Source organism: Zophobas morio, unplaced genomic scaffold (genome assembly GCF_036711695.1).
Source record: "Zophobas morio isolate AGI-343-1 ecotype UQ-CSIRO unplaced genomic scaffold, CSIRO_AGI_Zmor_V1 ptg000016l, whole genome shotgun sequence".
Lineage (NCBI taxonomy): Eukaryota > Metazoa > Arthropoda > Insecta > Coleoptera > Tenebrionidae > Zophobas > Zophobas morio.
Window position 1 is genome coordinate 5,825,940 of NW_026972121.1, and position 22,308 is coordinate 5,848,247.

Here is a 22,308-nt window from a genome sequence, read left to right on the forward strand (position 1 = left end):
TTCAAAATTTATCGCACACACACTACGACTTGGTCATTTTGGCACTACAGACAACAAAGCAGTTCGAAGTCACAATTTCACTACAAATAGCTTATTGTTTCATAGCTACAGTTGACGCCATTTACACTTTAATAACGATGACAGCTAGCTCCGAATCTATGATGAGTGTAAGATTTGTAGCCAACTCTGGTCAAGCAGCTTTTTCCGTTTGTTGGTTCTACACACTTGTGGCAAAATTTAGCGAAACTCAAGACACAGCCAACGCTGCAGCGTTACGTTTACACGAAATCTGGAACAAAAATGTGTGCAGGAAAGCAATGGGAGAAAAATTCCGCCATCTGGAACTAGTTTCGATTCGGATGTTTAATACACAAATTCGCTTCAACGTGTGCGGGTTTTTCAATTTAGACTGGAAGTTTTGTCAGCTGGTAATTTTCTGTTACTTGCTAAAAAAAGTAGTTAAGTTTGTCATTTTTAGGTGGTTGTTGCGGTTGCTACATATGCAGTTATACTCATCCAGTTTTTTATATTAGAGAAATAAAACAAAAAAATTTAATGAGAGTCATTTGTTAACACAAACACAGAATGTCAAAAAAATGTGTTTAATCCCAATATTGGGAATATAAAAGCACACTTTTAATCCATTACATCATTAACAACAAAACTATTTTTTTGTAAGATCGATATGTTCATTACACACATTCGCAATGTACTTATTAGAGTCAACACCGAAATTGTTACTTGTTTTGTACAAGCTAACAGGAAGTGTTCAATTTTCAACCTCCACGTCTTCAACAAGAGTCGAAAATTGCTTATCACGTTTGTGGAGCATCCCGTGTTACGTCGCCTACTTGTACATAAGTTACAAAAGTGCTATTCTTTTCCAGACTATCCAATTTACCGGGCTTTTCAAATATTTTGACTTGTTTATAGCTTACTCTAGTTGGGTACTAATGGTGACATGTGTGATCTCTTTTAATAAAAGAAGTAACAAGTTAATACACACATTAGTCAAAATTAGTTCACTAAATCTACCAACAAGTCAGAGAAAAACGCACTCCTGGATTAGACCGTTTTTTGTGACTTTAGTTGCAATAAATGTTGCTTTGTGTGGTCTTGTAGAAGGTATGCCTACAGTGTGTATGTTACACATGTTCATTCCAGTGGCCATAACCTCGTTAGACCACCTTTACTTCCACGACCTGATGACCACAACCTATGGAAAATTTGAAGAAATCAATAGACATTTCCAGCGAAAATTATATTCAATTTATCAAATTAAACACTTGTGTCACACACACTATGAACTAGTTACCTTATCAAAAAAAATCAATAAGTGCTTTGAAATTACCACACTAGTGGGAATAGTGCCGTGGTTTGGAACTGTTCTCAACGTAATTTATTACGTTCCGTATGTAACCTTAAACAACATTGGAATTAACTTGATTGCATTTACAATTTTCACTACGATTTCGTTATTAACTACTAAGATGGCCCCTTGAGAAGACAGCTACTTTTTAAGGAAAACACCCCGATTTTCAAGGGTTAACAGAAAAGCAGAAAAATCGTGAAAAGACTCCCGTTTTTTAGGTATTTTTTAAATGGCCCCTTGAGAACACAACACATTTTTAATGATTTCAGCCTGGCTTTCAAGATAACTTTTGAAAAGTTAAAATTTTTAAAGCAATTGCCCGGTTTTTCAGTCACCCTTTTTTTAAAAAAGTCAAAATTTTAAGAAATATATCCTGTTTTATCAAACGTGAATACGGTTTCGGCCAAGAAAAGTTACCATTTTAAAAACACTTAAAATTCGTCTTTTAACCCTGTTTTTTCTGTTGGGCTACTTCAGAACAAAAATGAATACAATTTTGCTCAAGCAAAGTAGGTAATGTTTTATTCGCTCAGTTTTTAAAGGTATATAAAAAATCAAATTTGATAATACTAGTTTTTTTATTTGCAGACTGAATTGTTACCCAATGTATTAAACATATTACTATCTGTTCATAAATTAAAAAACCACCACCTGTTGATTTGTGTTGAAAAAACAAAAAAGGCCCCTAGAAAATTTGTTTAACTATGTCAAGTTGCTAATAAACTGTAGGTACTGTCAAATTTGAAGTTTAACAATTAATTTATAAAATTTGTTTGATTTTAACAAATTTGGGTCTGAATCGCAAACATCTTTCAGTATAGTGCTTTCTGAATAGTGAATTGTTTTCAGTAGTAAACGAGTTGTAGTGAGCGTTTGTAAAATAAAACCTAGAACTAAGCAAATTGGCACCAGATTAACTCAGGCTTTGTAGTCAAAATTTATTAATGAACAATACCAAATATGTCAGTAAAGCATGAATAAATACATTTGAAGTTATCAGTAATACAGGTTCGTACTATCATAACTCTCTGATGGTTTAATTTAGCATTTATTGTTCCATTAAAAAAAAAATCTTCCGTCATTCAGATAAAAAATTTTTGACAGACATTTTCCCACTAAAAATCTAACTATACGGTGTTATTTTATAAGTATATTCTCTCAAAATTATACCTATATATAACTTCATTGTTTTAACCGCAGAAATACAATTATCGTAGTTTCTTGTTCTACATCATTTATATAAAACATCTGCTTTTTATAATCTGAAATTACTAAAATAATCATATATTAAATTGAATATTTAGTACAGTTCTGAGTAAAAAATTTCCATGAAATTAAAAACAGAATGAAAAAAGCACCATAAAGACTGTTTTCAAAATACAGGTGATTCTAAAATGGCGCACCAATTCAAGGATTTTTATAATTATTTTTTCTTTGTTCAATGAAGAGTCGGTCCTTAACAATGTGTCATCGAAGTAGTGCGCAATTTTTTAATCAGCCTGTATATTTAATTAGTTATTTTGTTCCATTGAATTAATAACCTACATAAGTTATTACAACAGAAATGTTGTTCTCGGAGTTTGTCTGTTATTTTAGGACACTTTATAAAAAGAAAACAGAAATCTAAATCACAGCTTCATAATTTATTTTAAATCAAAAAAGAATGGTCAAATTAGTCACAATATAAATAAGAGAAATTAAAGATTCTAATTACTATTATTAAACATCAATAATTAGGTTTTTAATCATTTTCAAAATTATGAGATGCATAAAATCTGTTACTTAATTATTACTTACATTAATTACAATTTTTTCAGCGTTTGCTTATAGCTAAACTGGATAAACACCAGCAAAAAAATTACTATAAAGGATGGGTCATTTTTTGTAAACTAAATATCCATTTATAAGCTTTCGTAACTTCCTATATACCCTGTATGTAGTTATATAAAAGCGGTACGACGGTTTGACTATAAAATTATACAGTTCTTTACATCAACTCTTAAGCCTTTTAAACTATAGAGGATGTTTTTTTAATTAATACCCAATATTTGTTTACACTGAGATTCTTTGTAATAGAAAGGAAAAAAAATATGTAAGCGATAATTCTTTGAAAAATTAATAGGTATACCTATTAAAAAAAAAACATGATCACCTTGAAAAACTATCAAGTCCGACATTTTTTTAGTAATACATGAAACAACTTTCGGGACACACTATATAACTAATAAAACTTTGAATAACCAAAAAAGTGTGTCGCTTTGCAAGTCACGTGTTCTTATTAACAAAGATAGCACCAGCGTCGGCTAAGTATTACAACGTCACTTGATTTTTTTTATCAAAAAATACCTATTATTTAATTATCCATAGTGTATTAAAATAAATAAAACTTCTAATTACCATTATTTGTCTCTGGTCATTGTGTAAATGCTAACAAAAATATGGGTTTAACATTAAAAAGTTTCGGTTGAATTTTTTAACCACGTTGTCAGTTCTCTGGTTAGTTAAAAAAAGCTGGCGTTCCGCTCATTACGGACATTGTCTTATTTTACGAAAATTTGGCTTATGTCTGCATTGCAAGTTTTTCCATATGAATAGCCATCCCATCTGTCCGGTTTGCAAATTTTCATAGAACTCATAGTCTACGATTCCGGCATTAAATGGTTTACATGTGTTTAATAGAGTTCGCAATTGACGACCCTGTGTTCCTCTTAAATACTGGGTTTCTGGATTCTTGACAGTATATAAAATGCACCACAGACATGGGTTTTTTTTTCTTTTGGTGGACCGACTCCAGATGTTCGTCGGTTTAAATGCACACTCTTCAGGGGTCAAGTCTATAAACAATTGTAATATCGCTTGTGGATCGTTAGGGTCCTGAGCGCAGGACAAAAAACCATCTGCAAATTAACTGTGAATATTTATGTAGCAAATAACATGGATACTTACAATTCTGATACGCCATTCCAATGTAAGAAAGGATTGATTGTTGGAAAACGTCTCTTTGTAACTAGCGCGGAGGTAGAAGAGACCGGTGGCAGTGAGTATAGAGTTAAAAGAGAGGCAACCTTATGGACAAGTACGGGGCTAATGCTCCGTCTTACCCCTCACTTCACTTCATCCATAAACGTAATAGTGGATAGTGGCTCTCCCTCCTTTTTTCTTGTGAACTACGTTAACAGTAGTCTGGACGAACACCAACTCAGCAGACTTGTGGCCAGTGAGATTACGTTAAAGCAAAATAGCCCATCCCCAAATGAACGGTGGACTGGTGAAAGGTTTTTGTCCAAATTTAACCAAATTTCAGCTTTTCTTTAATTATTATTGTTATGATAAGCACATGTTGACAACATGCCAGTAAATCCCAATTTTTGGAGGATGCCTGATGTATGCGTTTAAATTCATCCTTTATTTAAATAAAAAAATGAACGACCATTATAGTAGATATTGTTATTATGATATTTTTATTATTTTTCAGTTTTTCGACCGTTTTATATTTCGATTTCTCAATTTTTCAACTTCTCGATATTGTAATTTTTCATTTTTAAAATTCTAGATGTTTCGATTTCTCGAGTTCTCAGTTCTATATTTTAATTTTTTTATTTTCCCAATTTTTAAATTTTCGATTTTTCAATTTTTGAGATCCCGAATTATCAATTTTTCCATTTTTAACTTTTCGATTTGTCGATTTTGGCCTATTTCGGTTTCTCAATTTTTCGATTTTTCGACTTGCCGACTTTTCGACTCCTCGATTTCTCCATCTTTTGATTTTTCGATTTCTCGATGTCTCAGTTTTTGAATTTTTCGATGTTTCGATTTGTCGGTTTTTGATTTTTACTTTTCGATTTTTCGGTTTTTCTGTGTTTAGATTTTTATATTATTCGATTTTTCAGTTTTCCAATTTTTTTTAGTTTTCGAGTTTTGATTTCTCGATGTGTTGATTTTTTAGTTTTTCGATTTTTATATTTTAGATTTTTCAATTTTTATTTTTTTTTTATTTTTTGATTTTTAGATTTCTCCATTTTTCAATTTTACGATATTTTAATTTTTCAATGTTTTAAATTTTAGGCTTTTCGATTTTTCAGTTCTTCAATATTTTTTAATTTTTCAGATTTTGACGTTTCAGAATTTTCAGATTTCCGATTCCTCAATTAATCTACTTTTTTCGACTTTGCTTTTTGAATTTTTGATTTCTCAATTTTTCAATTCTTTAACTTCCTAATTTTTGAATATTTTGTTCAATTTTGTGATTTTTCAGTTTTTCGACTTTTTACTGTTTGAATTTTCAATTTTTCGTTTTATAAACTTTTAGTTTTCAGTTTTTAAAATATTAGGTTTTTCGATTTCTCGACTTTTCAGTTCTTCTATCTCAATTTTTCAATTTTTGGAATTTTTAAATTTCTGATTTTCCATTTTTTTTATTTTTCGATTTTCCATTTTTTTTTATTTTTCGATTTTCCGTTTTTTTTTTATTTTTCGATTTTCCGTTTTTTTTTAATGTTTCGATTTTCCATTTTTTTTGTGGGTATCGTTGGTGATTTTTAGAAAAAGCGACGGTTACGGTTTTCAGATTTTATTTAGTTCCTTTTACTGTTTGAGAGTGCCAGGGAGAAGAAGATCGAAGGGTGTTTGAATGGTCGACAGGTAGGCTCGGTTTCAAATAGGTGGTAGTAGGTAAAGAAAGAGTTTAGAAAATTCTAGAAACGGAAAGAGAAAGTATGTAGGAGCGTAGGACAGGTAGACGAAAGATAGGACGTATTTACATTTGTACAAAGATTATGAATGCGCTCAGGTAGAACACCTGATTTTGTGGGAACGGTTGTTCCTACATTTTAATTTTTCGATTTTCCACTTTTTTTAATTATTCAATTTCTCTGTTTTTAAATTTTAATTTTTTTTATTTCTTTATATTTAGACTTCTCGATTTTACAATTTTTCGATATTTGAATTTTTCAAGTTTTAATTTTGCCATCTTGGTTTTTCGATTTTTAAAATTTTTCGATTTATAGATTTTCCGATTTCTCAACTTTTTCAACATTATCAGTTTTGGGAACTTTTCAATTTCTTTTTTCAATTCTGAACGCTTAGAATCGACATTGGCATGAGCGCGCTCTGGTCTGTAGATCAAACATGTTCCCAGGCGACGACTTATCAAAAATTGTTATCGCTAATTCCACTAGAAGTTTAATATTTTGTGCGAAAATGGAACACTCGAATGAAAATAATTGCCGAAATGTGTTTGCCGAATTTTATACAGACCGTATGCATTTAAAAAAGCCCTTCACATTTAATCACTTTTTCCAAATGGGGATATCAAAAAGGACAAATTATAACTCTAGAGAATGGTAATTCGATAGAAAGACAGACAAGAAGTGGAATTCCAGCAACAAAAATGGCCCAGAAGAGGAGAGAAGCCTTAATCAGCCAGAACCACGGCAGTACCAGTAACCATGTATTGGAACATTATAACTAGTAATTTAGTAATATAATAGTGTAAATAGTGTGTCCTATTTTTAACATCCATACTCAGTACTCACTAACCACGGTAAACTTGGAATGCCATTTAGAAATTTTGGACAGAAATTTAAAATCGGCAAAAAGTACGTTACTAAGGGAGAATAAAATCATATTTGCAAAGCGAAAATCAATTCCCAAATGTTCAGAAAAACAAAAATTGGAACAAAAGCAAAAATTAAAAAAAAATTCTGAATCATTACACTGCCAACGTTATTGATGCATAAATGACTTATATAAATATTCAGTTTATTCCTAAGGACATAAATGTTCCGAACGTCCTTCAACTGCGACCAATTGAACGCTTTTGAAGAAATCTAAAGTGGAATTTGTGTGAAAAATGTAGGGTAGGAACCCTTCACACATATAGAATTAAGCAGTGTGTATTGCTGAAAATTTGGCAGAAAAAAATATTGGCTTTCACAAATTTAATGCGCCGCGCCGTGTTAAAACAAAAATTTGTGAAGCAAGTAGATATGTTGCAAATCGTACTCTATAAAGTTGTTTTGTAAATGTTAACAGTTGCATTTTTAATTCGTCATTCAATAATAAAGTTATGCTAGTTTGAAACTTGCGCAGATTTTTGGTCCCCACACCCTTATTTGATTCGAGTCGCAAAGTGTCAGTAATTTTCCGCGCCGTCCGACTTGTTAAATTTCAAACTAAAACGGCTGCAAGAGCAATTCACTTACAGTAGTTGTGTTGTACAAGCTCAGACAACAACTCGTAAAATGGTATTAGTAACAACCATTGAAGGTTAGAGGTCTTTTGTCGCATTTTGGGACGCCATCTGACCGCCAATATTAACTCACTGGTACGCATAAGGATACGGGGTTGCCGGTCTTTTAAATACATAGTCACTGCCGGAGGGAAGGTGTCGTGAATTTTGTGAGACAGACTCAGGCACCGTTTATGACCCTACTTGAAATGCGCGCTGTGCTAAGCTCCACCCTCTAAATGTTTAGCAGTCATAACCAGTGGCGGGGCAACATATTTTATGTTGACTACCTTATATATAAGTCTCTAAAAGTTATTATGATCTTCATTTATTATCAAAGTCTATTCAAATTAAAAACACCACTAACGCGTCCAAAACTAAAACAGCACAACTAAATTCAAACTCAAGAACGAACAACTGCATATAAACAGCACGTGTTACGTGATAGTACGCCACTGGAAATCCAAACCCTGTCAGCTGTTGAGTGTAGGTGCGCGTTTGCGTCGGGCTGGCAAATATTGGCGGCTTGTTCAAATAAGATCATAACCGGTGTCTGACCGGGTCTTGAACGATGCCAGAATGGTTACATTGCTAGCATACGGTACGCTCCCTCCGGTCTCTTCTACCTCGGTGGTAACTACTTAGAATACGTATTTCTCAATCGACATTCGACCCACAGCTGACAAATGACAGTCGAGTTTAACATTTGACAGTAATGCAATGCACAATGCGTTGGGTGCGTTCATAACATACGTACATACATCAAGTTAACAAGTTGACAAAAATTCTTTTAATCATGTTGTTGATTAGCTAATATAATAATTATACTATACTGCGCATGATTACCATAATAATAGTATACAATAACAACAATAAAATATAAAAGTAAAATGTATGTGACCCGCCAATAATGTTTGTATATTGTATTGCATATCTTTAGGCGAACTAATTATTCACTTTCTAAATTCACATCTGCATTAGCATTATTTATTCAACAGGAGGACTGAACATATTTCATACGAATTTTCATCAGTATTAAATTAATAAATTTTACCATTTACATTATACAATAAATTATTCATTAGTTAGTAACAAAAAAGGATTAATATCCAAACGGTATTGTATCAAAGTTTTCGAGAATAACTCTCTTGTCATAAACAAAACCAAATTCTTTTGTTTCTATTTTGTTTAAAAGTTCTTTAGTTTTAGTATCTCTTGTAATTCGATTATATTGTGTACTGATTTTTCTGTCTTTGTTTGTTTTTGACTCTGGACCAGCTCTGCTGGACTTTTCTAAAATATTATTTATACTATCGGAATTAATCTTTTTGGACGTTTCATAGTTTAATGTAAATCCTTTTATTTTACAAACAACTTTACCTGTATTAGTCTTATAACAATAACTCTTTGGACCTGTTGATACCCAGTCAACAATCCATACGTCCTTACCTAATTCAACGGTCCAATCTCCCAATAGACATCCTGTTTTTACAGTGTTTTTACCATTATCTATATATACAATGCTATCTGTATCATAATATATTACACTTTCTCCTAATATGTCTAACATTTCGTACAATCTTAGTCTAGCATTTGCAGTTGTAAAAGCAGCTATGAATATATTGGTATTAAAATCATTTTCTAAATAGCAGCCTTTATACTCGTAATCAATTTGTAACATATTTTCGTTTAATTCATTGATATGTATATTATCAAGTCTGTCGTCTAATAAAATCTTATAAAATCTCTTAATATCTGTAACATATTCTGTTGCCCCCATATTTTGTCTTTGACCAAATTTACCCCATAAGGAATTTAAGCAGATTTTTGCAACAGCTCTCTTTCCAGGATTATTTTCTATTTTACCCAATTCAATACTTAGATTTTCTTTTACGGCTTTTCTATATTCTTCTTCTGATTCAAAATCATTTCTCCATTCACTTGTCTCCAACTTTATTTTCATAAATGCTTTTACATATCCTTTAAACAAATAACTCGATTTTTGTTCAAAATGCCAAACTTCATCAATAGTTATTATTTTGTATCCTTTTTCAATTGCTTTCTTTACTTCGTTTGTACACCAGGTTCCTCTGATAATTCTTTGAGATTCCGTATGAGTACATTTATCTTTTTGATTATTTAATTTTGCACACAACTGACATAATGGAAATGTTAGTTTTTCATCGCCAGATTTCTTTTTATTTTTAACAGGTAAAACAGGGTGATACAAACCTCTTGGTGGTAAAATTGCACATTTTATTAAACCATACCATTTTGAATTATATGTAGGAGGTTTGAATATTTTAGTAGGATGTCCAACTGGATAATCATCATAACATTGTACTGTTGGATATAAACTACAAATATCTATATATTTCATTTTCTTTTCATTAACTTTCAGTTTTGTAGCATTAGTTCTTCCTCCGAAGAATGCATTTCTAGGATTAAGTTCTTCAATTTCTTTATTTTTGCTTTTAATTTGTTTCATTTCTTCTTTATATTCTTTAGATTTAATCCAATTGCATTCCCACATTTCTATTAAATTATAGCCAGCTTTTTTTATTTGCTCGCTTCTTTCTATTGTTTGTTCATAAAGATCTTCCATAGTTGTTTTATTCTTATTATTAATAAAATTTGAACTATAACATTTTGTACAACCATGCCAAAAACAACCGTGATATTGATAGACTGTATTAGTTTTTTCATCAAAGCCATCAACTTTTGATCCACATATTCTCACTTCACCATCGTTTAATGCATGTTTTATATTTTGATTATGAAAACTATTTAACCAAGAAATTGATTGTTGAGAATATTGATCTTTTTGTAGATTATCAACAAATGCAATTGTATCTTTCTTAATATATTTTGATCTATATATAGCCATACAAACACCTGCAATTGTAATGTATCTAAAAGGATCTATGTTAGCTATTTCTAGAAATTGTTTTCTTAATTCAAGACATCCTCTTCTTAATATATCCACATCAGAATTACAATAATCATAAAGTTCATTTTTAAAATCAAATAAATAATTTTCTTTTCTTTTTTGTTTATGCCATTCTAAAAACTCTTGCCTATCTTTTATTTTCATAGAATTAACACCATAGTATTTTGTATTTGGTATTTTTCCAATATACCTAGTTCTGATTTTCTGTTGTATTGAAAAAATGTGGAAAATAACCTTTTTTAAGTTCGTTTAGGCCGAATGTTTTGGGGAAGTTTTTTAAAGGTCCTCGGACAAAATTACTACTATCTATAATTCTTAAATTAATTGATTTTATTTCCATTAACATTATTTTAGATCCATTATATATGCAGAAAGGTTTAATACCGTTTTCAACGCAATATTTTAGAATAAAGTAAGAATCATAACCTTTGCCATAATGTGCAATAGCTGTGTATCCTTTATGATCTCTAGAAACTAACCATTTACTGAAATCTTTGTTAGTCTTAAAAGAATCAACATTACCGTAAAAATCGTGAGCCATAACTAAATTAGGTACGTGTTTGCCCGTTTCTTGCATCGCCTCGTAATCAAAGAATAAATATTTTTGTGTGTAAGAGCATTTAGTTGTATTAAATGAACATCCGCAATTAAGACATTGATAACCGTTTTCGTTCTTCGTCTTTGACTCTGGGCTGGCCCTGCCAGTGTTTCTTGGTATTTTAACACAATTTTTACATTCTTTACATTGATAAATGTGAGATTTTACTCTTATGTTTGTTTTATCAGGAAAAGTTAAGGTACAACCTATTTTACTGCAGTTTCGGCATCCTTTTACTTTGTATTCTTCACCACCGTCTTTTATTTTTGTTTGACAGATTTCACCTTTTTGCCGCTTCCATTGCATGTAACATTTATGTTTACGTATTTCAACCTCTTTATAACAATTTCTACATTTTTCCCAGCCACATTTGTGTTCTTTACTACCCTCTTCTATTATTTTATTACCTCTTTCAATAATTTTATTACATTTTTGGACCATTTTCGGTTTTGTACAAATTAATCTATTTCCTTCTTCAATCATTTTTTACCTTCGTCAACCATTTTATCACCTCTTTTGAGTATTTTATTACACTTTAAGCATTTATGAAATCTTTCACAAACTTCAGAATGATTTTCTAAACATTCTTGATTAAAACAATATCTATTGCATTTTTCGCAATATATTCTTTTAGCAGAGTCTTCTTTGTGATTAGATTTGAAACACGTTATGCATATTTTATCACATATGTGTCACTCGCTATATAACAACAAAAATTTTGTGAGGATTTTTAGATAATCGCTGCTATTGTTACTTATTTACTTATACTTTTACAATTTTATGTTTAATGACCAGCATCTGCGTTGCACACACTATCTCTTCTTGAGTAATATATGTATTTCTATAGCCACAAAATTGGCGCCCACGTACCTGAAATAATTTAATATTGTTAACATATAACACATATGTTTTTTATTCGTCTAATTAATTACTGGCAAGTTGATCAATACTGTCTTTATTGGCTAGTTTAAGAACAAAAATGTCACCTCAGCTCCTCGAATCGACTTCCAAATTGGTCAAATATGTGTATAGTGTTCTGGGAATTGTTCAGTTCTCGTACGATAAAGCTCCACCAAAAACAAAATTCGCAAAAATAGTTCCTCGACTGTGGTGTCTCTTGTCATATGTTTATTTCATTAACATTTGCATTTGGTACAACAATTCCAAAAATGATGGTAAAATAATGACTTATGTTCAATTTTTTGTCGATCAAGGGAGCGTTTTAATGATGATTGTGTCGTCTATAATGTTATTTAAGAGGAGCAACAAGATAAAAATGTTGTTGATTTGTATTGATGACCTCAACCTGTCTTTGAACTATCCAGTAACTAACAGGAAAAGAATATTAATAAGAATTACCCTCGTTGTTAGTGTACTTCAGGTGATAATCCTTAGTTCATTTCAGGATGAGCGTGATTTCTATCATATTTTCTGGTACTACTGTTGCATAATGATGACATTTGACGCAATTTTTTTGAGCGACATTTTCGACTGCATTGGTGACAAATTCGCTGCTGCGAATGAAAAACTGGAAATTATCACTAAACGTGATAAATCATACATACATTTGCTGCAGAAATTTTCGCATTTCCACTATGAGTTAGTACGATTGACAGTAGAAATTAAAAAACAGTTTGAAATAACCACTATAGCGACTATGATTCACAGTTTTTTATTTATGGTTGACGCTATATACACAGTTACAGTTCTAGTAGCTCAGTCTCGACACCTTACATTACGTTTTGTAGCTAATTTCAGCCATCTTGTGTTCTCTTTGTGTTATCTATGTGTACTCATTGCCAAAATTAGCCAGACGCAAGAACTAGCCAACACTGGAGTTCTACACCTACACGAAATTTGGAATAAACATGTTTCTAAAAAAGAAATGACTAGAGAGTTTCGTCACTTGGAACTACTTTCCATACGAATGTTAAACACACAGATGGAATTTAGCATAGGTGGATTTTTTAATTTGGACTGGACCTTCCTACAAACGGTGAATATGTGGTTTGAATGGAGAAAGAAAAACTCGTTTTTGTGTTTTTCAGATGGTTGTTGCTTTTACCACTTACTGGCTTATTCTCGTGCAGTTTCAAATCTAGTGCACTTAATTAGAACTATTTACATACTCAGGTTAGAGACATAAAAATAAATCGATTTAGCCAACACAAACAATCTGATCATTTCCTAGTGCAACCAATTACTGAAAGCTTGATCAATAGCGTTATTGGTAGATAATTAATTGAAGCAAAAATCACCTCACCACTAGCATTGTCGATAGCCCGACACAATATTTCTCGAAGTCTTTGTTTATCCACACAATATAATCCACTATTGGATAAATAATTAATTGAAGATGAATCAATGGACTAAACACTTACAACAAACCGAAGATAACAATGGCAACAGAACTTCTAGAGACAACTTTTAAAACGTTCAAATACATTTATAAGCTACTAGGGATTGTCCAATTTTCTTATTGTAAAACACCACCTAAAAATAAACTTTCTAAATTTGCTCCCCACTTGTGGTGTGTCTTCTCCTATGGTTATTTCATCAACATCTGTACTTTTTACAACAGTTCAAACTACAACGTCAAAATAATGTTTTATGTCCATTTTCTGGTTTACCATGGAACTGTGCTTCTGATGATTGTACTATTTTTAATGTTCTGTATAAGAAGTACTAGAACCAAAGCACTGTTGATTCGAATCGACCAAAACAAGATGAAGTCTCAAAAATCAGCAAAGAATAACAGGACACTCGTTCGGATTATCCTTCTTGGGTGTCTGTTAACAAACGTAGTTTTTTTCATCTTTTTAGAAGTGGGTTACTACGTGTACATTTCCTACTGTTGCGTCATCATCTCCTTCGAAAACATTTTCCTTAACGACATTTTCGACTGTCTTTGTGACAAATTCACTCTGATTAACCAAAGACTAGAAACCTTAGTCACAACAAGTAACCAAAAGAAAATGGATACTATTCAAGATTTGTCCCACCACCACTACGACTTAGTCCTTGTAACACTAAAAATGTTAAAACAATTCGAAGTAGTAGTAACCGTAATCATAGTTCAGTGGTTCGTGGCTATGATCGACTCCATTTACACTGCTACAGTTCTAGGAGTGAAATCACAAGTACTAACAGCCCGATTTGGCTCCAATTTCAGCCACATTGTTTTCTTATCGTGCTGGTTATTCGTACTCATCGCAAAATTTAGCAAAACTCAAGAAGTGGCCAACTCTGGAGCTATAATTTTGCACGAAGTCTGGAACAAACACGCTTCTAAACAAAGCAAGACATTCCACCATTTTGAATTAATTTCCATGCGCATGTTCATCACGCAGGTGCGCTTCAACGCTTGCGGATTTTTTAACTTGGACTGGACTTTCTGTCAAACGGTGAGTGAGGGTTTCACTCTATACAACAAAAATTTAGTGAGGATTTTTAGATGATCGCTGCTCTGACTACTTATTTAGTTATACTTTTACAATTTTATGTTTAATGACCAGCATCTGCGTTACACACGCTATCTCATCTAGAATATTATATGTATTTCTACAGTGACAAAATTGGCGCCCACGTACTTGAAATAATTGAGTATTGTGAAAATTAAACACATATGTTATCTATTCGTCTAATTAATTACTGGAAGCTTGATCAATACTGTCTGCGTTGTCTAGTTTGAGGGCAAAATGTCACCACAGCTCCTCAAATCGACTTCCAAATTGGTCAAATATGTATATAGTGTCCTAGGAATTGTTCAATTTTCGTACGATAAAACCCCAGCAAAAACTAAATTCGCAAAAATAGTTCCTCGACTGTGGTGTCTCTTGTCGTATGTTTATTTCATTACAATTTTCATTTGGTACAACAACTCAAAACATGATGGTAAAATAATGACTTATGTTAATTTTTTTGTTGATAAAGGGAGCGTTGTACTGATGATTGTATTATTTATAATGTTGTTTAAGAGAGGCAACGAAATGAAAATATTGTTGATTTGTATTGATGACCTGGAACTGTCTTTGAACTGTCCAGTAACTAACAGAAAAGGAATATTAATAAGAATTATCCTCGTTATTAGTGTACTTGCGATGATAATTTTTAGTTCATTTCAGGATGAGCGTGATTTCTATCATATTTTCTCGTACTACTGTTGCGTAATTATCACATTTGATACCATTTTTTTAAACGACATTTTCGACTGCATTGGTGACAAATTCGCTGCAGCGAATGAAAAACTCGAAATTATCACTAAACGAGATAAATCATACATATATTTGCTTCAGAACGTTTCACATTTTCACTATAAGTTAGTACGTTTGACACTGGAAATCAAAAAACAGTTTGAAATAACAACTATAGCATCGATGATTTACAATTTTATATTTATGGTTGACGCTATATACACAGTTACAGTTCTAGTAGCTCATTCTCGACACCTTACGTTACGTTTTGTAGCTAATATCAGCCAGCTTGCGTTCTCTTTCTGTCATCTATGTGTACTGATTGCAAAAATTAGCCAAACGCTAGAACTAGCCAACACTGGAGTTCTACGCCTACATCAAATTTGGAACAAACACGTTTCTAGAAAAGAAATGAATAGAGAGTTTCGTCATTTGGAACTACTTTCCATACGGATGTTAAACACACAGATGGAATTCAGCATACGTGGATTTTTTAACTTGGACTGGACCTTCTTCCAAACGGTGAAAATGGGGTTTGAATGGAGGGAAAAAAATTGTTTTTTGTGTTTTTCAGATGGTTGTTGCTTTTACCACCTACTGGCTTATTCTCGTTCAGTTTCAAATCTAGTGCACTTAATTAGAACTATGTGTGTACATATTCAGGTTAGAAGCACAAAAATAAAGCGATTTTTCTAACACAAATTTGTATCACTTCAACCTGATCATTACCTAGTACGATCAATTAGAGAAAGCTTGATCAATAGCGTTATTAGTAGATAATTACCTCAGCTCCTCCAGTCGACTTCCAGAGTGGTCAAATGCATATATGCTATGAGCTCTCCTGGTGCTATATCTTTTTGCTAGTCCTAACGTCGATAGGAGGGTATTCTATGGCTGATAGTGAGGGAAGCGACAGCAGAGGCGTGCGCCGCACGAGAGAAGACGATTCGCCGCGCAAAGAGCCAGCAAAAACATCGAAAATGGAAGAAAGAAAACAAAATAAATAAAGCAAGGACAAGATTCGTTGATGGAAATGATGAAGCAACTAATGGAAGAAATGAAACAACTGAGAGAAGAAAATAGAGGGGTAAAAAAAAGAATTACGGACAATAAATGGAACACTGTAAAGAGAGAGAGAAGAATGAAAAGAAAAGGAGAGAAGCTTCGAAGAAAGAAGCAATAATTTAGAGAAGAAGTTGGAAAAAAAGAAACACAAGAAAGAAGAAACAATTTCATAATTACGGGTATGGAAATAAGGGAAAAGACAGCTGTAAAGAAGTAGAGGAATTTTTGAAAAAAGAAATTGAGGTAGAAGTAAAAGTGTTGGAAACAATAATTATAGGGAAAGAGGAAAGCGAGAAAATACTGGTTAAGACGCTTTGGGAGGAAAAACGAGAGGTGATGAAGAATAAAAATAAACTGAGAGGAAAGAGAATATATATTGATAATGATTGGACAGTACAAGAGCAAAAAATTCAAAAAGGAATTAGGGAAGTAGCTAAAGAGGAAAGAAAAAAAGGGTGCACAACAAGGGTGGGATATAAGAAGCTGGAAGTAGGGGATAAAATGTATACATGGAATGACAATAAAGGCAAATTGGAAGAAAAATTTCACAAATCAAGTCAGCACTAAACGAAGAAAGAAACACAAAGAGGAGGGGTAGTAATGATAGGGCAAATAAAGACTTTAGGTTTAAGAATGTAGATTTTGTACATAATAGGGGAATGGGAAAGAAGAATGGGGAAGATAACGTGGTTTAAAATTACTCTTTTGGATTATTGCGGGTCTGAAAAAGAAAGGTAATTAATTTTGGGACTACGTGAAAAATTTTGATTTTGTGAGACTAACAGAAACATGGATACTAGAGAGAGACTGGAACAAACTGAAAGACGTGTTGCCAAAGGAATTTCAGTGGAAATTGCAAGGGGCAAAAAAAGAAAAACGCAAGGGTAGAGCAAAAGGTGGAATCATAACAGGAGTGAAGAAAGATATAAAAGAAATAGAAGAGGGGGCGATAGAAATCGAAGGCATGGTTGAAATAAAACTGACTGTAAATAAAAAAAGATGGAGAATCTGCACAATATATAGTAGAGGAATGAGAAACACGAAACAAGAAATACATGAAAATATCGAAGAGTCCGGAGAAGAATTTCTACTGTTAGGAGGGGACGTTAATGGCAGAATAGGGAACAAAAGCAGAGAGGAAGACGGGGAAAACACACGATAATCGAAAGATAAAGTAGAAAACAAAGATGGAAAATTGCTATGGGAATTAATTGAAGAAAGAGGTTGGGAAGTCTTGAATGGGGTGAAGGAACGGGTTGAGGAGGGGATAGGTAAAAGAGGGGAATCGGTAATGGACTACGTTAAACTAGTACTAGTAAACGGATTAGCAGAAGAAAAGGTAGAAACGTCCAAGATAGGAGAAAGAGTGGACTCCGATCACATGCCACTAGAAGTAAAAGTGAGGGGCATAAGTAGAAGGAGCGGATGCTAAAGTAATGAAGCAGGAAAAGAGAAGAATATATGGGTATGGAATGAAAAAGGAATTGAGCATTATAAAAAAAAATGTTAGAAGTGGAATTTAAAGAAAAAGGAACTGAAAAGAAAATGGAAGAATTAAAAAGAGAAATTGAAAAAGCACCCATAAGAAAACGAAATTGTAACGAGAAATTTAGAAAACAGAAACAGATGGTGGGATAGCAGATGCAGAGATTTAAAAACAGGAGCAAGAAAATGTTTATGAAGGTGGAAAAAGGCGAAAGGCATAAAAGAAGAGTACTGGCAAGCAAAAAATAATTATAGAAAACCATGCAAAGAAAAGAAAGAAGAGATACAGCAAAAAGAAGAAGAAAAAATTAAAGCCATAAGAACTGAGCAAGAGGCATGGCAGTATATAAATAAACAACGGAAGAACAAAATCACGATTAGTGAAGACATACCTATAATACAGTGGAAGAAGCATTTTATGGAACTGTTGAATGGAAAGGAAGAGAGAATTGTACCGCAAGATAGTAAAACCGGGAATGGTGGTAGAAAAAGGTAGGCTGAGATTCGAGTAGAGGAAGTAGGAAAACAAGTAGGAGGACTGAAAAGAGGAAAAGCACCGAGGAGGGATGGGTTGGTAAACGAAGTGTGGATATTTGGGACGGATGGGATGATTGAAAGATTGAGCGAGTTAATGAATGACGTGTGGACGGGGAATGGAGAGTAGGGCAAATAACTCTCCTAAATACGGAATATAAACTGTACCCAATGGTGTTAAATGAAAGGTTGGTGACAGAGATGAACGAAAAGAGTGTATTACCGGAAAGTCAAGCGGGATTTAGAAGAGGTAGAGGGGATATGGACAATGTATATATCCTGCATTATCTAATAGAAAAAGAGTTGCTAAAGGAAGGAGGTCGGGTATATGCACTGTTTGTAGACCCAAGAGCCGCGTTTGATACGGTGGACAGAGAGTGTTTGTGCGTGAGGGTTTCACTCCATATATAACAACAAAAATTTGGTGAGGATTTTTAGATGATCGCTGCTCTGACTACTTATTTAGTTATACTTTTACAATTTTATGTTTAATGACACAAAACAGAGACCAGCAGCTGCGTTGCACACGCTATCTCTTCTAGAATATTATATGTATTTCTACAATGACAAAATTGGCACCCACGTACCTGAAATAATTGAATATTGTGAAAATAAAACACATATGTTATCTATTCGTCTAATTAATTACTGGAAACTTGATCAATACTGTCTTCGTTGTCTAGTTTGAGGGCACAATGTCACCTCAGCTCCTCAAATCGACTTCCAAATTGGTCAAATATGTATATAGTGTCCTAGGAATTGTTCAATTCTCGTACGATAAAACCCCGCCAAAAACAAAATTGGCAAAAATAGTTCCTCGACTGTGGTGTCTCTTGTCGTATGTTTATTTCATTAACATTTGCATTTTGTACAACAAATCAAAACATGATGGTAAAATAATGACTTATGTTCAATTTTTTGTCGATCAGGGAAGCGTGTTCATGATGATTGTGTTGTTTATAATGTTGTTTAAGAGAAGCGACAAGATAAAAATGTTGCTGATTTGTATTGATGACCTGAACCTGTCTTTGAACTGTCCAGTAGCTACCAGGAAAAGAATATTATTAAGAATTACCCTCGTTGTTAGTGTACTTCCGGTGATAATTTGTAGTTCATTTCAAGAAGAGCGTGATTTCTATCACATTTTCTGGTACTACTGTTGCGTTGTTATCACATTTGACACCATTTTTTTCAACGACATTTTCGACTGCATTGGTGACAAATTCTCTGCTGCGAATGAAAAACTGGAAATTATCACTAAACGAGATAAATCATACATACATGTGCTTCAGAGCTTTTCACATTTCCACTATGACTTAGTACGTTTGACACTAGAAATCAAAAAACAGTTTGAAATAACAACTATAGCATCAATGATTCATAGTTTTATTTGTATGGTTGACGCCATATACACAATTACAGTTCTAGTAGCTCATTCTCGACACCTTACGTTACGTTTTGGAGCCAATTTCAGCTACCTTGTGTTCTCTTTGTATCATCTATGTGTACTCATTGCAAAAATTAGCCAGACGCAAGAACTAGCCAACACTGGAGTTCTACACCTACACGAAATTTGGAACAAACACGTTTCTAAAAAAGAAATAAATAGAGAGTTTCGTCATTTGGAACTACTTTCCATACGGACGCTAAACACACAGATGGAATTTAACATACGTGGATTTTTTACTTTGGACTGGACCTTCTTCCAATCGGTGAATATAAGGTTTCAATGGAGAAAAAAAATGTTTTTTGTGTTTTTCAGATGGTTGTTGCTTTTACCACCTACTGGCTTATCCTCGTGCAGTTTCAAATTTAGTCCATTTAATATACTCAGCATTAAAATAAATCGATTTATCTAACACAAACAACATGATGATTTCCTAGTACAACCAATTACTGAAAGCTTGATCAATATAGCGTTATTAGTAGATAATTTATTCAAAATGTCACCTCAGCTCCTCGAGTCGACTTCCCGGGTAGTCAAATTCATATATAACGTTTTAGGAATTGTCCAATTCTCCTACGACAAAACCCCACCGCGAACAAAATTCGCAAAAATAGTACCTCGACTGTGGTCCGTTTTAAGTTATAGTACTTTCATTCACCTGTGTATTTTCTTCAATAATTCAAGACACGATGGGAAAATAATGACGTACGTTCAAGTTTTTCTGTATCATGGAACCGTTGTTCTGATGATTTTGTTATTTATAACGTTTTATAAAAGAAGCAACAAAATAAAAACGTTGTTGATTTGTATTGGCGACATGGTGGTACCTTTGAGCTCGTCAGTACCGCGGAAGAAAAGAATAATCATACGAAGTACCCTCGTTGGTGTTCTATTTGCGCTGATTATAGCGTCTTCATTCCAAGAAGGCAATACTTACTATTTCATTTTCTGGTACTACTGTTGCATAATTATCGCTTTCGACACAGTTTTCATAAATGATATTTTCGACCACATTGGTGATAAATTCGCCGCTGTGAATGAAGAGCTACAATTACACACCAAACGTGATAAATCGGTACTTCGATTTTACAAGAAGACAACATTTCGTGACACGAATTCGCTTCAGAACTTATCGCACTTCCACTCGGAGTTAATATTTTTGACTCTAGAAATCACGAAACAATTCGGAGTACCTATTATAGTATCAATGATTCATTCCTTTATATGTATGATCGATGGGTCATACACGGTTACTGTTCTGGCAGCTTATTCCCAACACCTTACTTCACGTTTTGCTACCAATTTCATCTACCTTGTGTTCGCCTTACTTCGATTATATGTACTTATTGCAAAAATTTGCGAAACGCAAGAACTAGCCAACAGCGGAGTGTTACACTTGCACGAAATTTGGAACCAACACGTTTCTACAAAAGAAATGAATAGAGAGTTTCGTCATTTGGAACTACTTTCAGTACGTATGTCTAACGCACGGATACAATTCAACATACGTGGGTTTTTTATTTTGGACTGGACCTTCTTCCAAACGATGGTCGTAGCTTTTACTACCTACTGGCTTATTCTGGTGCAGTTTCAGGTCTAAATACTTACTCTTCCAATCCAAGTACAAAATTATGCCCAAAAATATTAATTAACAAAGAGAGGAAATTTCCTCTTTTGACTTAATTAATTATTATTTATTGAATAAATCGATCCAACTAATAAAGCAAATTGTTGAGCCACGAAATGGTGCTCAAATCAATTATAAAATGGGGACCCAAGTGCTCGGTTCAGCTTCCACAATTTTCAAATACGTTTACAAAGTTCTAGGGATTGTGCAATTCTCTTATTCCAAAGCACCACCGACAACGAAATTTTCGAAAATGGGTGCCCGTTTGTGGTGTGTTTTTTCATACGGTTATTTCATCTGCATTTGTATTTTCTTTCATAGTGCAAGATACGACGACAAAATAAAAATTCTCTTGATTCGCATTGACGATTTAAATTATACACCAGTCAAAAAATCAACAACAACAATTTTGAGTCGAGTTTTACTCATTTCTTGTTTGATACCCGTTGTAGTTGGTTACTCGCTGAGAGGAAAAACTACTTATATCATTTTCACTTCTTGCTGCACCCTCATCACGTTTGACAACTTTTTCCTTACTGACATTCTAGACTGTCTCAGTGAAAAATTTACCGCTATTAATGAAACGTTTCGAAATTTGACTTCCAACACTCAGTCTAGAAGAAGTAACAAAGTTAACTTAATAATTGAGTCTGTTCAAAATTTATCGCACACACACTACGACTTGGTCATTTTGGCACTACAGACAACAAAACAGTTCGAAGTCACAATTTCACTACAAATAGCGTATTGTTTCATAGCTACAGTTGACGCCATTTACACTTTAATAACGATGACAGCTAGCTCCGAA

General features: G+C 33.2%; 2 protein-coding genes across 2 annotated transcripts; one reads left to right on the forward strand and one right to left on the reverse strand.

The window, feature by feature from the left end:
• Positions 1-7,946: 7,946 nt before the first annotated feature.
• LOC135129403 (uncharacterized) lies at positions 7,947-10,206 on the reverse strand. Its single transcript, XM_064056552.1, has 3 exons — positions 8,982-10,206; positions 8,189-8,238; positions 7,947-8,126 (listed from the first exon to the last, which is right to left on the reverse strand). The coding sequence occupies exons 1-3, from the start codon at positions 10,204-10,206 to the stop codon at positions 7,947-7,949; spliced, it is 1,455 nt and encodes a 484-aa protein (XP_063912622.1).
• Positions 10,207-20,369: 10,163 nt separating this feature from the next.
• On the forward strand, positions 20,370-21,473 carry LOC135129404 (uncharacterized). The gene has a single exon (XM_064056553.1). The coding sequence runs from the start codon at positions 20,370-20,372 to the stop codon at positions 21,471-21,473; it is 1,104 nt and encodes a 367-aa protein (XP_063912623.1).
• Positions 21,474-22,308: the final 835 nt, after the last annotated feature.

Bases quoted from the DNA above. Each gene is read 5' to 3' on its own strand.
- LOC135129403 (XM_064056552.1), bottom strand. From the start codon at position 10,206: ATGGAAGATCTTTATGAACAAACAATAGAAAGAAGCGAGCAAATAAAA. The intron at 8,239-8,981 runs GTAAAGTTGTTT...TATTCTAAGTAG, and splicing joins TTGTTATAAGACTAATACAG to TTACCACCGAGGTAGAAGAG. The intron at 8,127-8,188 runs GTAACCATTCTG...TATTTGAACAAG, and splicing joins GCGTACCGTATGCTAGCAAT to CCGCCAATATTTGCCAGCCC.
- LOC135129404 (XM_064056553.1), top strand. From the start codon at position 20,370: ATGTCACCTCAGCTCCTCGAGTCGACTTCCCGGGTAGTCAAATTCATA.